Source organism: Schistocerca cancellata, chromosome 4 (assembly GCF_023864275.1).
Source record: "Schistocerca cancellata isolate TAMUIC-IGC-003103 chromosome 4, iqSchCanc2.1, whole genome shotgun sequence".
Taxonomy (NCBI): Eukaryota; Metazoa; Arthropoda; class Insecta; order Orthoptera; family Acrididae; genus Schistocerca; species Schistocerca cancellata.
The window spans coordinates 799,547,660-799,559,233 of record NC_064629.1 but is presented as its reverse complement, the minus strand read 5'-3'; the positions used below and the strand labels follow the sequence as shown (position 1 = coordinate 799,559,233).

At 45.7% G+C, this 11,574-nt stretch overlaps 1 protein-coding gene across 1 annotated transcript in view; it reads left to right on the top strand.

Annotated features, from left to right (window-relative positions):
- The first annotated feature begins 2,921 nt into the window (after positions 1-2,921).
- Positions 2,922-11,574, top strand: part of LOC126184436 (vitellogenin-like) — a 273,799-nt gene continuing 265,146 nt past the window's right edge. The window contains exon 1 of the mRNA XM_049926828.1: positions 2,922-3,068. Within this exon, the coding sequence (XP_049782785.1) occupies positions 2,922-3,068 (147 nt within the window). The remainder of the gene's footprint in view (positions 3,069-11,574) is intronic.

Below are 11,574 nucleotides of genomic sequence, written 5' to 3'. Positions count from 1 at the left end.
TTTATATTCGCCACCCCTTTGGGCAATTCAATATGCCATCTTCAGGCTCCACATGCACCTCTAAAAAATTATCGATATTTGCATACTGGGGCCTTCTGTTTATGGATGTCGTGAATTCTCAAGTGCTTCCTTAGAAGATTTGACTGCAGCTCGAAGAAAACGCTTGAGGAATTCACGATTTTGTAAACTGTAGCCGCCAGTTTTGTAAAGGCCTCGTCGCTCCTGCTGTGGGGACCGAGTTATCACTGTTGTCACGGTAGGCCGAGCTTGTCAGTTCGTGAAACGGCTTCTGGGGCAGCACACCGCTAAGGCGATTCCTACCCTCAACTATTACACAGCTATGCCCCAGGGTCAGGTAACAGCATAGGAGAACGAAGGTTCTACAACACTCCAACAAATTAGTAACAAAGCCACAGAAATAAGGTAAAAAATTTTCTTATCTTTGTGACTATTTGACTGATTAAGCAACACTGCATGTAATAGAACACGAGAAGGCCCTCAATGGCTACGTGCATGTAATTGTAGGTAAGCTTCACATCACATAAAATGGCTCTGAGCACTATGGGACTTAGGCCGGCCGGAGTGGCCGGGCGGTTCTAGGCGCTTCAGTCCGGAACCGCGCGACCGCTACGGTCGCAGGTTCGAATCCTGCCTCGGGCATGGATGTGTGTGATGTCCTTGGGTTAGTTAGGTTTAATTAGTTCTAAGTTCTAGGGGACTGATGACCTCAGCAGTTGTCCCATAGTGCTCAGAGACATTTGAACCTCTATGGGACTTAACATCTGTGGTCATCAGTCCCCTAGAACTCAGAACTACTTAAACCTAACTAACTAACCTAAGGACATCGCACACATCCATGCCCGAGGCAGGATTCGAACCTGCGACCGTAGCAGTCGCGCGGTTCCGGACTGAGCGCCTAGAACCGCTAGACCACTGCGGCCGGCTCACATCACATAGCAAATGCAATTTACAGCAACTGTCTGTTCATTTCTAAGAGTTCACTAAACGGCGTTCCCGGTCTAGGTCAACCCTGGACGATGATCTATAACCAGGTGAGCGAGAGCTGCTCTTCTATCTTCAGAGTAGGCTTCTGCTCGTTGTCCGGTCATTGGCGTTTTGTACTCGGCCGGCAACTGGCCGAGGTGAGTTCGATCTCTTCACCCTCAGCGCCGCCCGTAGCTCTGATGGAACTCGAGCAAGTGGCGAGTCTCCACGGCACTGGCACCAGCTCGCATCTTTGCGCCTCTGGTGCTTTTGCCCTGCCTGTGACTTGTTCGGACGATACAGTACACAACATCCATAAACAGATGGCCTCAGTATGCCAAATCGATTGAAAAAGACATACTGAGTTGCCGAAACTGGTAATGAATACAAAATACACTACTGGTCATTAAAATTGCTACACCACGAAAATGACGTGCTACAAACGCTAAATTTAACCGACAGGAAGAATATGCTGTGATATGCAAATGATTAGCTTTTCAGAGCATTCACACAATGTTGGCACCGGTGGCGACACCTACAACGTGCTGACATGAGGAAAGTTTCCAACCGAATTCTCATACACGAACGGCAGTTAACCGGCGTTGCCTGGTGAAACGTTGTTGCGATGCCTCGTGTAAGGAGGAGAAATGCGTACCATCACGTTTCCGACTTTGATACAGGTCGGATTGTAGCCTATCGTGATTGCGGTTTGTCGTATCCGCGGCACTGCTGCTCGCGTTGGTCGAGATCCAATGACTGTTAGCAGAATATGGAATCGGTGGGTTCAGGAGAGTAATACGGAACGCCGTGCTGGATCCCTCGTATCACTAGCAGTCGAGATGACAGGGATCTTATCCGCATGGCTGTAACGGATCGTGCAGCCACGTCTCGATCCCTGAGTCAACAGATGGGGACGATTGCAAAACAACAACCATCTGCACGAACAGGTCGACGACGTTTGCAGCAGCATGGACTATCAGCTCGGAGACCGTGGCAGCGGTGATCCTTGACGCTGCATCACAGACAGGAGTGCCTGCGATGGTGTACTCGACGACGAACCTGGGTGCACGAATGGCAAAACGTCATTTTCTCGGATGAATCCAGGTTCTGTTTACAGCATCATGATGGTCGCATCCGTGTTTGGCGACATCGCGACGAACGCACATTGGAAGCGTGTATTCGTCATCGCCATACTGGCGTATCACCCGGCGTGATGACATGGGGTGCCATTGGTTACACGTCTCGGTCATCTCTTGTTCGCATTGATGGCACTTTGAACAGTGGACGTTACATTTCAGATGTGTTACGACCCGTGGCTTTAACCTTCATTCGATCTCTGCGAAACCCCATACTTCAGCAGGATAATGCACTACGGCATGTTGCAGGTCCTGTACTGGCCTTTCTGGATACAGAAAATATTCGACTGCTGCCCTGACCAGCACATTCTCCAGATCTCTCACCAACTGAAAACGTCCGGTCAATGGTGGCTGAGCAACTGGCTCGTCACAATACGCCAGTCACTACTCTTGATGTACTGTGATATCGTGTTGAAGCTGCATGGGCAGCTGTACCAGTACACGCCATCCAAGCGCTGTTTGACTCACTGCCCAGGCGTATCAAGGCCGTTATTACGGCCAGAGGTTGTTCTGGGTACTGATTTTTCAGGATCTATGCACTCAAATTCCGTGAAAATGTAATCACATGTCAGTTCTAGTATAATATATTTGTCCAATGAATACCCGTTTACCATCAGCATGTCTTCTTAGTGTAGCAATTTTAATGGCCAGTAGTGTAAAATGTCTTCTCAATTTGCACGGCTGTTTGGCGAATTTCTTTGTTAAATATTTGACCAGCCGCTGTCCCACGTCCATAATGGATGAACAGAGACTTACTGTTTGGTTGGCTGCACTGCTAGAGAGGTGGACTGTGTTGCAGGGATGTGGCGGGCTCGCCAGGAGTACGAGTACGTGCTGGACGGCCGGTGCGTGGCGCACCTCCCCAGCCTCAACAAGCAGGTCGCGGGCTTCCAGTACCGCGGCCGCCTGCGCGTCCAGGTTCCGCGCGACAACACGCTGTTGCTGCAGGTGCGTAGTTCTTCTTACCTCAAAACCCAGGGTTTACCTTCAGTACCGGCTTCACACGGGAAAATTCCAGTATCGTGTATGAAACACCGTCTATAAGCATTTGCAATCTTCCATCATACAGGGTGAAGTATAATAAAGAGCATAATTTCAGGATCTTAAAACACATGAAAAAGTTTTTCCTGCAATAGTAAAACATCGGTTATTTCTTGAAGATAACTACAGTGTGATGGCGTTTATTTAGATGCACAAATTCCTCAAGTTGACCTAACGTTGAAGTGACTCATCACATTGCGCAGCATTGCCAGAACTTCCTGTCAGATCCACTCTTTCAGGGCTTCAATTGTTCGAGGAGGCTTATGTTGGTAAAATTTGCTTCTCAGATAACCTACCAACAAAAAGTCACATGTTGTGAGGTCCGGTGAACGAGAGGGCAGTATGTAGGTGTTATGTTGATGCGTTGCGGCCGGCCGGGGTGGCCGAGCGGTTCTAGGCGCTGCAGTCTGGAACCGCGCAACCGCTACGGTCGCAGGTTCGAATCCTGCCTTTGGCATGGATGTGTGTGATGTCTTTAGGTTAGTTAGGTTTAATTAGTTCTAAGTTCTAGGGGACTGATGACCTTAGAAGTTAAGTCTCATAGTGCTCAGAGCCATTTGAAACATTTATTTGATGCGTTGCGCAACTGATTGATCTGACAAGTACCCTTTGGCTCCTGCAAGAAGCAATTTCCACCCCATACTACTACAGAAGTCAGACAGATACTCCTAACGTGAGAAAAAGAAATGGCTGAAAACTTCCAGCAATAAATATCTTCTGGAGTCGTCTGCTCTCTCAGTGCAGTACGGAGTAGAGACTTTGTTCCTCGCTCTCTGTGTACATGCACGAGCACATTCGCTCCCACTATGTGTTCCTGCTTCAAGACCGTCACCGGAACTAACCCTCTCCACGAACGGAAAATATTTATTGGAAATATGAGAAAATCAAGTGAAACTGTTGTTTATAAACTGATACACAAATATCCGGGTTCTTTTCAGAATAGGAGGTTACCTCTTATGGATAGGAATCCTGATAATGAAATTTATATACAAAGTGTGGGAGAGCTCTTTTATCCCTTTTCTTTAAGAATGCTGTTTACTTGGCAGAATGGCTGAGAGCCGTGCCTACTCAACTTGAATAATTATCCGATTGAATTTTTCTAAGTACAGTGGAGGCTGTCGCGTGAGAAATGTAATGGAGTGATTTCTAATGGAGGTATGATGGGGCTCGCCTACGCTGTAGCGCACAATACCGTGAGCTGCGATGACTCCTGCCTGCGTTGTTCGCCACTGAAAAATAACAAAACTATATCTTTCTATCTAGATTGACCTTCGCATCTAACTCTCACTACACCTTGATGAAGTCAAGGTCTCCCATAGTCTAACTACTGGCGTGGTACACCAGTCAGATAACCAGTCCACCGTGACGCCACTCAATGTTCGCTTGGAGGCGCTAACTAATACTCTGTCTGTGTTCACACTGCACATTAAGTGTTGCAGCCAACACAGTGAACGAATGCTTAATCGCGAGTGACTCAATATAGAGTATGACTCCGATTCACTAGCGACAGAGGCGCTCTCTCAGTGCAGTACTGAGTAGAGACTTTGTTCCTCGCTCTCTGCGTACATGCACTAGGGCACTCGCTCCCGCTACGTTTTCCCACTTCAAGAGCGTCACTGGAACTGCTCCTCTCCACGCAAAAAGCGAAAGTGTAAATCATTCGTTGTCTTCCCCTCACTCCTCCAGTTCATTGTGTCAGAAATAGTCCGCCAATCAGCGTTACTCTTACAAAAGGGAGAATTGCGCTCCGTTTAAGCCGGCCTCCGGTGAGAACTCTGAAACTGCGCACTAGGTCCGTCAAAAATGCGTATGCTGGGGCTCTCCCAAACAATACAGCGGGTTGTGCTTTGAAAGTGAGCACACAGGCCAATATCCCTTTTCTCTGGCAAAAAGCTGTTTTGGTGCCAAGGAAATCGGCCAGCCGGCGCAGCTGTGTGCTAACACACCCTTTTACGCACTTGCCAGTGGGCTGGTTGCCTCCACCGAACAAAAACTCCTGTGGCCGTCGTGTCTTGAATGTTTGTGTACGCCAGCCTCAACTTTTTAATCTCGGTGAGCACTTGCGATTTATTTATTAGATTTGAAAAAAAAAAAGTTTCAAATGGCTCTGAGCACTATGGGACATAACTTCTGAGGTCATCAGTACCCTAGAACTTAGAACTACTTAAACCTAACTAACCTAAGGACATCACACACATCCATGCCCGAGGCAGGATTCGAACCTGCGACCGTACCGGTCGCGCGGTTCCAGACTGTAGCGCCTAGAACTGCTCGGCCACCCCGGCCGGCTATTAGATTTGAATATCGATTAAATGGAAATATGTAAAATTGACTCTACCCTATCGAGTTTGGGCTCGGATGAAACGTCTTGATATGCAGAATACGATGGTGATGTAGGAATATGCAAGAAGTGAAGGTCAGGAGACCACGCCACCATACCACAGTATCTCCATTTCGGGAGATCACATGATTTGGAAACAAACGATTGACAATATTCATGCTTGTTCGAGCAACGTGAGAGGTTGCTCCGTCCTGCTGTAAAAAGTCTCATCATTCACTGCGTAGTGTGTGAGCCATGGAGTAAAAAAGTTTTCCAACATTTCTGTGTATCTCTGTGAAGTCACTGTTACAGCACTGCCAAGGTCATCTTCAAAAAAGTATGGTACTATGATCCCTATTGAAGACATGGCGCACCACACAGTAACTTTTTTGGGGTGCAATAGCTTCTGATGCAGTTCTCTAAGATTAACGTTACTCCAAAATCTAAAGTTCTGCTTGTTAACATAAACGGGGAGATGGAAGTGAGCTTCATCACTCATCCACAAACGGTTTACAATGCAATCGTCTTGATTCATCATGTCCAAAAATTCTAAGCAGAACCAGCTTCGGCTCACATAATGTTTCCTTAACGGCCTGAACCATTTGGATTTTTTAGAGGTGAAAGTGCAAATCTTGGTGTAAAATTCTTCTTACCGTTCTGTTTCAAACACCAAGTGCAGCGCTGTGCCGGCGAGCTGAGAGACGAGGGCTTCTCTCAGTGGCAACTCTTACATGTTCGATGTTTTCAGGTGTGCGCCTAGTTTTTGGTCTTCCACTTTTCTTCTTCGTCGTTGATGCCGCCTCCTCAAAGTTCTCAACCCACTTTTTAATCGCACAGGCAGATGGCACCGGACGGTTCCGATTAATGCTGAAGTGGTTGCGGAATGCACGACGTGCTAGTTGGTACGTACAACCGTTTTGATAAAATGCTTTGACAGCGTACGCACGGGTTCAGCGCACCATTATGACTAAATACTATTTCGCGCCAAACGTAACTGACGCTATCCCCTCCACCTCTTTCGTACGCAGCTTGATTCGCGCGCTTTTTAAAACCGGTCGATATTATGCTTCACTCCGTATTTTACGCTGTCTGGTCACAATCGAAAACATGCATTAACGGAACTTTGCATGACGCTACACTCACTTTCTTGAGTCAATATATTAATAAAAAAATGACGTCTACTTGATGATCATTCAGTGCTTCCGCTAAAATATTCTCTCCATCTCTCTCAATATGTATACAGGGTGTACCGAAACTCCGACAAAATTTTGCAGGTTTTCAGGGCTATTTTTTGAGTATTTTGATACAACGAGACTATGGTCTCAGAGTTTCGTTTGATTTCTTGTACTCATTAATCTTTGTCTCCGTATTGCTCTGAGAGTATTAGGACAAAATTACAGATGTCGACGGTATGTGGCGTGTGCCTTATTTGGAGTAAACTTGTTCCATTCCCTCAAGATACTTTCTGTTGACAACAGTAATAGCCAGTTGACAGAATGAGATTTTCACTCTGCAACGGAGTGTGCGCTGATATGAGTCTTCCTGGCAGATTAAAACTGTGGTATCGATAGCTACTATGCCACAACATAGGTGCGCTCTACTAGGTTGGCACTACGACACCGACACCGACGACAGCGAACTCTAGCCGGCGCTGTGCAGCACTGCGACCGCCACTTCAGATTCAACCCATTTGATTCCGAGCCGAAGATCAAGCAACCTAGCTTCTACTTCATAGGGGGCTAGCCATTACAGACTACGTTACTTCAGTTACTTCAATGATAGTTTGTCCAACTACTAATAGCAGTTAGTGTTGGTACCTGTACGGCTTCGCACCTACTTGCTCATCTCAGCCAAAGTTAAGTAAAACCACTTTTAATTGCAGTAACAAGTGTTCTGCCTCACCTGCTCCTCCTAGCATCCTACATTCGGCCAACCTTTCAGTTTTCAGGAGCAGACCCACGCGCCGTCTTCCAGGCAGGATACAAAAAAAACTGTGTGCCAGACCGAGACTCGAACTCGAGACCCTTGCCTTTGGGGGGCAAGTGCTCTACCAACTGAGCTACCCAAGCACAACTCATCCCCTCTACTCACAGCTGTACTTCTGACAGTACCTCGTCTACTACCTTCCAAAGTTTACAGGAGCTCTTCTGCGAAACTTGCAGAACTAGTACTCCTGAAGGAAAGGATATTGCGGAGACATGGCTTAGCCACAGCCTGGGGGATGTTTCCAGAATGAAATTTTCTGTAAAGTTTGGAAGGTAGGAGACGAGGTACTGGCAGAAGTAAAGCAGTGACGACGGGGGATGAGTCGTGCTTCGGTAGCTCAGTTGGTAGAGCACTTACCTGCGAAAGGCAAAGTTTGGAAGGTCGGAGACGAGGTACTGGCAGAAGTAAAGCTGTGAGGACGGGGCGTGAGTCGTGCTTGGGTAGCTCAGGTGGTAGAGCACTTGCCCGCGAAAGGCAAAGGTCCCCAGTTCGAGTCTCAGTCCGGCACACAGTTTTAATCTCGCGGGAAGTTTCAATGGCCAGTTGACTCTTCGCCCTCGATCCTGTGTTCAGTTCTATCCGTTTTCTGTCTCGGGATTATTTTCCCGGCGGAGTTAGCTGTGCTATACACAGCAGTACGGCTAGGTTACATGTTGATGATGATGTTTGGTTTGTAGTTCTCTCAACTGCGCGGTCATCAACACCCGTACAAAAGTCCCAATTTTTTCACAGTCCATTTTCTTTTTCACAGTCCAATCTATCGACAGTCACGAATTATGAGGATTATGATGAAATGATGAGGACAACACAAACACCCAGGTCACGGACAGAGAAAATCCCCAACCCGGCCGGGAATCGAACCCCGGATCCCGTGATCGAAAGGTAGCAACGCTAGCTACTAGACCACGAGCTGCGCACTAGGTTACAGGTGAATGATGGGCCGATATGCACCTTGTGTATAGGGTTGCTGAATGCAGTGGAAGGGCGACGTAACGACGCTATGCTGAGCTGTTCCCGCAGCGACGGCAAACACTTCACGAAACTTTCTCATTACTCTCTGCTTTGTGTTGGACGCTATGGTGATTGCATACTACAGGATTTTTCACTGTTGTGAAGGTATGATCACTGAAAAATGTAACTGCGATAATACATTGAGGTGTCGAAAGTCATGGGATAGCGAAATGCACACATACAGATGGCTGCAGTATCGTGGTATGAAAGGTGAATGATGTGAAAAGGTTTCTGACGTGATTATGGCCGCACGATGGGAATTAAAAGACTCTAAACGCGGACTGGCAGAGCTAGACGTATGAGATATTCCATTTCGGAAATCGTCAGGGAGCTCAATATTCCGAGATCCACAGTGTCAAGATTGGGCCGAAAATACTAAATTTAAGGCATTACATTTCACCACGGGCAACGCAGTGACCGATGGCTTTCACTTAAGGACTGAGAGCAGCGGCGTTTGCGTAGAGTTGTCAGTGCTAACAGACAAGCAACACTGCATGAAATCACCTCAGATATCAATGTACAGTGAGGCGAAAGCTGGCGTTGATAGGCTATGGCTGCAGACGAGTGACGCACGCCTGCAGCGACTCACATGGGCCCGTGACCGTATAGGTTTGACCCTACACGACTGGAAGACCGCGACTTGATCAGATGAGTCCCTATTTCAGTTGTTAAGAGCTGACTGTAGGCTTCGAGTGTGGCACAGACTCCACGAAGCCATGGACCAAAATGTCAACAAGGGTCTTTGCAAGCTGATGTTGGCTCCATAATGGTGTGGTCTGTGGTTACATGGAATGGACTGAGGTGTCTGGTCCAATTGCATCGATCATTGACGGGAAATGGTTATGTTGGGCAACTTGGAGACCATTTTGCAGCCATCCATTTTATGGATGAAAATGCGCCAAGTCACCCAGCCATAATTGGTCGCGACTGGTTTGGATAACATTCTGGATAATTCGAGCGAATGGTTTAGCCATCCAGATCGCCCGACGTGAATCCCATTGAACATAGGACATAATCGAGAGGTCACCTCGTGCACAAAATTCTGTACCGGCAACACTTTCGCTATTATGGGCTACTACAGAGCCGTGCGGCTCAGTAATTCTGCAGGGGACTTCGAACAACTTTTTGAGTCCATACCACGTCTAGGTGCCGCATTGCGCCGGGCAAAGGGAGGTCCGACACGATCTTAGGAGCTATCGCATTACTTTTGTCACCTCAGTGTAAACCTAACGAATCATAATCACTTGCCGGCCGCGGTGGTCTAGCGGTTCTAGGCGCTCAGTCCGGAACCGCGCGACTGCTACGGTCGCAGGTTCGAATCCTGCCTCGGGCATGGATGTGTGTGATGTCCTTAGGTTAGTTAGGTTTAAGTAATTCTGAGTTCTAGGGGACTGATGACCACAGATGTTAAGTCCCATAGTGCTCAGAGCCATTTGAATCATAATCACTTTATAAGTCTGTGACCACCCAACACAATGGGTATCTTATACTACGATAGTCAGAAAGCATTTCTGAACAATCTCCGAAATTCTGTTGGTGGAGTGCAGGTTCACCTGTACGTACACAGTATCATTTTTCGATGTACGAAGAAATCAAAAGATCGACAGTTATGTATCATTTTTCATGCAAACCAATGTTTCGAAGCTGTCACTACTTTTATAAGCTCGCAAATCTACGTCAAATGAAAAATGTTCACATTATAGAGAATTCATACAGCTGTTTCGAGAAAAAGATGCACGTCCGTCACAAAATACACAAAAATGTTCAGAAATTAACCAAGCGAAAGAGTGTCTTGACTTTCGAAATAGAGTACTTTCTCCAAGTTTGGCTGGGAGCTCTTCTTGGCGAATGTCACCGACCACAAGTAGAATTTATTTCCTTGTAGGTAGGTATTAACAGCACGAACAAATCCAGTTTCCGAAAGCTGTTCTTTTTATTTAAAGAAAAAAGAAAAAGACTTTGATGTTAATTACTGACTAAGCAAAGAAATGGAAGACGGGTTTTTGTCTGTTGCAAATTACCCGTAATATATAATTTTCTTGAGTACTATCGCCTGGAACAGCTTAAGTAGGATAATTTTACAGATTAGATTTTATAACAATATTGTTAGCCGTATAAGAGGGATTACCACGCACTAAAAAGTTTTCGCTGCGGCAAGTGTATTGCTGACACTTCATGATCCTAGCGCTACGGCAACGAATCACCGTGTCAGCGAATTTTATGTTAGAACTGTTTAGTTTCGACATGATTTCTGTTTTTTTTTCTGTATTGTAATTTCATTTCTTCCCTTATCAGGGCGATGGTGACCTCTTCGACCTAGAGCTTTTATAAAAATATACAGGCATGGTTTTAAAATATTAAAATGGTGACAAATTTACATTTTTTGAATGACTGAAATGGACGATTGTACAATGGAAATGTTAGAAAAGTTTTTTCTCCTTTAAAACATGGACACTTTTTTCACTGTACTGTGTTGTAGTACGCGTATTGGTAAAGAATAAATGAAAAGTAGTGTGCACTGAAAGTATGAATTAAAAAACGCCTTCAGTCACAAATTTTCGTGTTTTATTAAATACATGATGCATTTCGGAACCTGTGGGTCTATCATCAGCTGTAATTTGTCTTAGTACATGATTTATTTTTCCTCTTGAATGAGGTGAAATGTATGTTCCTATCATGAAAAGGCCTGATGTTCAGTTATGAATTTCTTAAGTCAAATGCGAAAAATATGTGCAAAACAGTGGAAAAAATGAATAGTGTAAACTTACCACATAATCCAAGAAAAGCGTTTTCAATTTTTTGACACCATCATACATTGGTTTCTCCATCCTGTTCATGCATATCACTTCACTCAAGAGGCACATCTGTATACACATTTTTGTAAACACTGCACAGGTGTTGTACATGGTGCGATCAAAGATGAAATTATTCTTAGTGTCACAGGTCTAATTGCATATGCAGGGAATAACTAAAGAATAGGTCTTTAAAATTACTAAAATAACTGTGCCCTACGAAATCTGTCTGTTCATTTAGCATCGATTCTGGTTTTTTGATGTTATGGAGGTATACATCCAGTTGTTCTAGCGGATTAGGGTC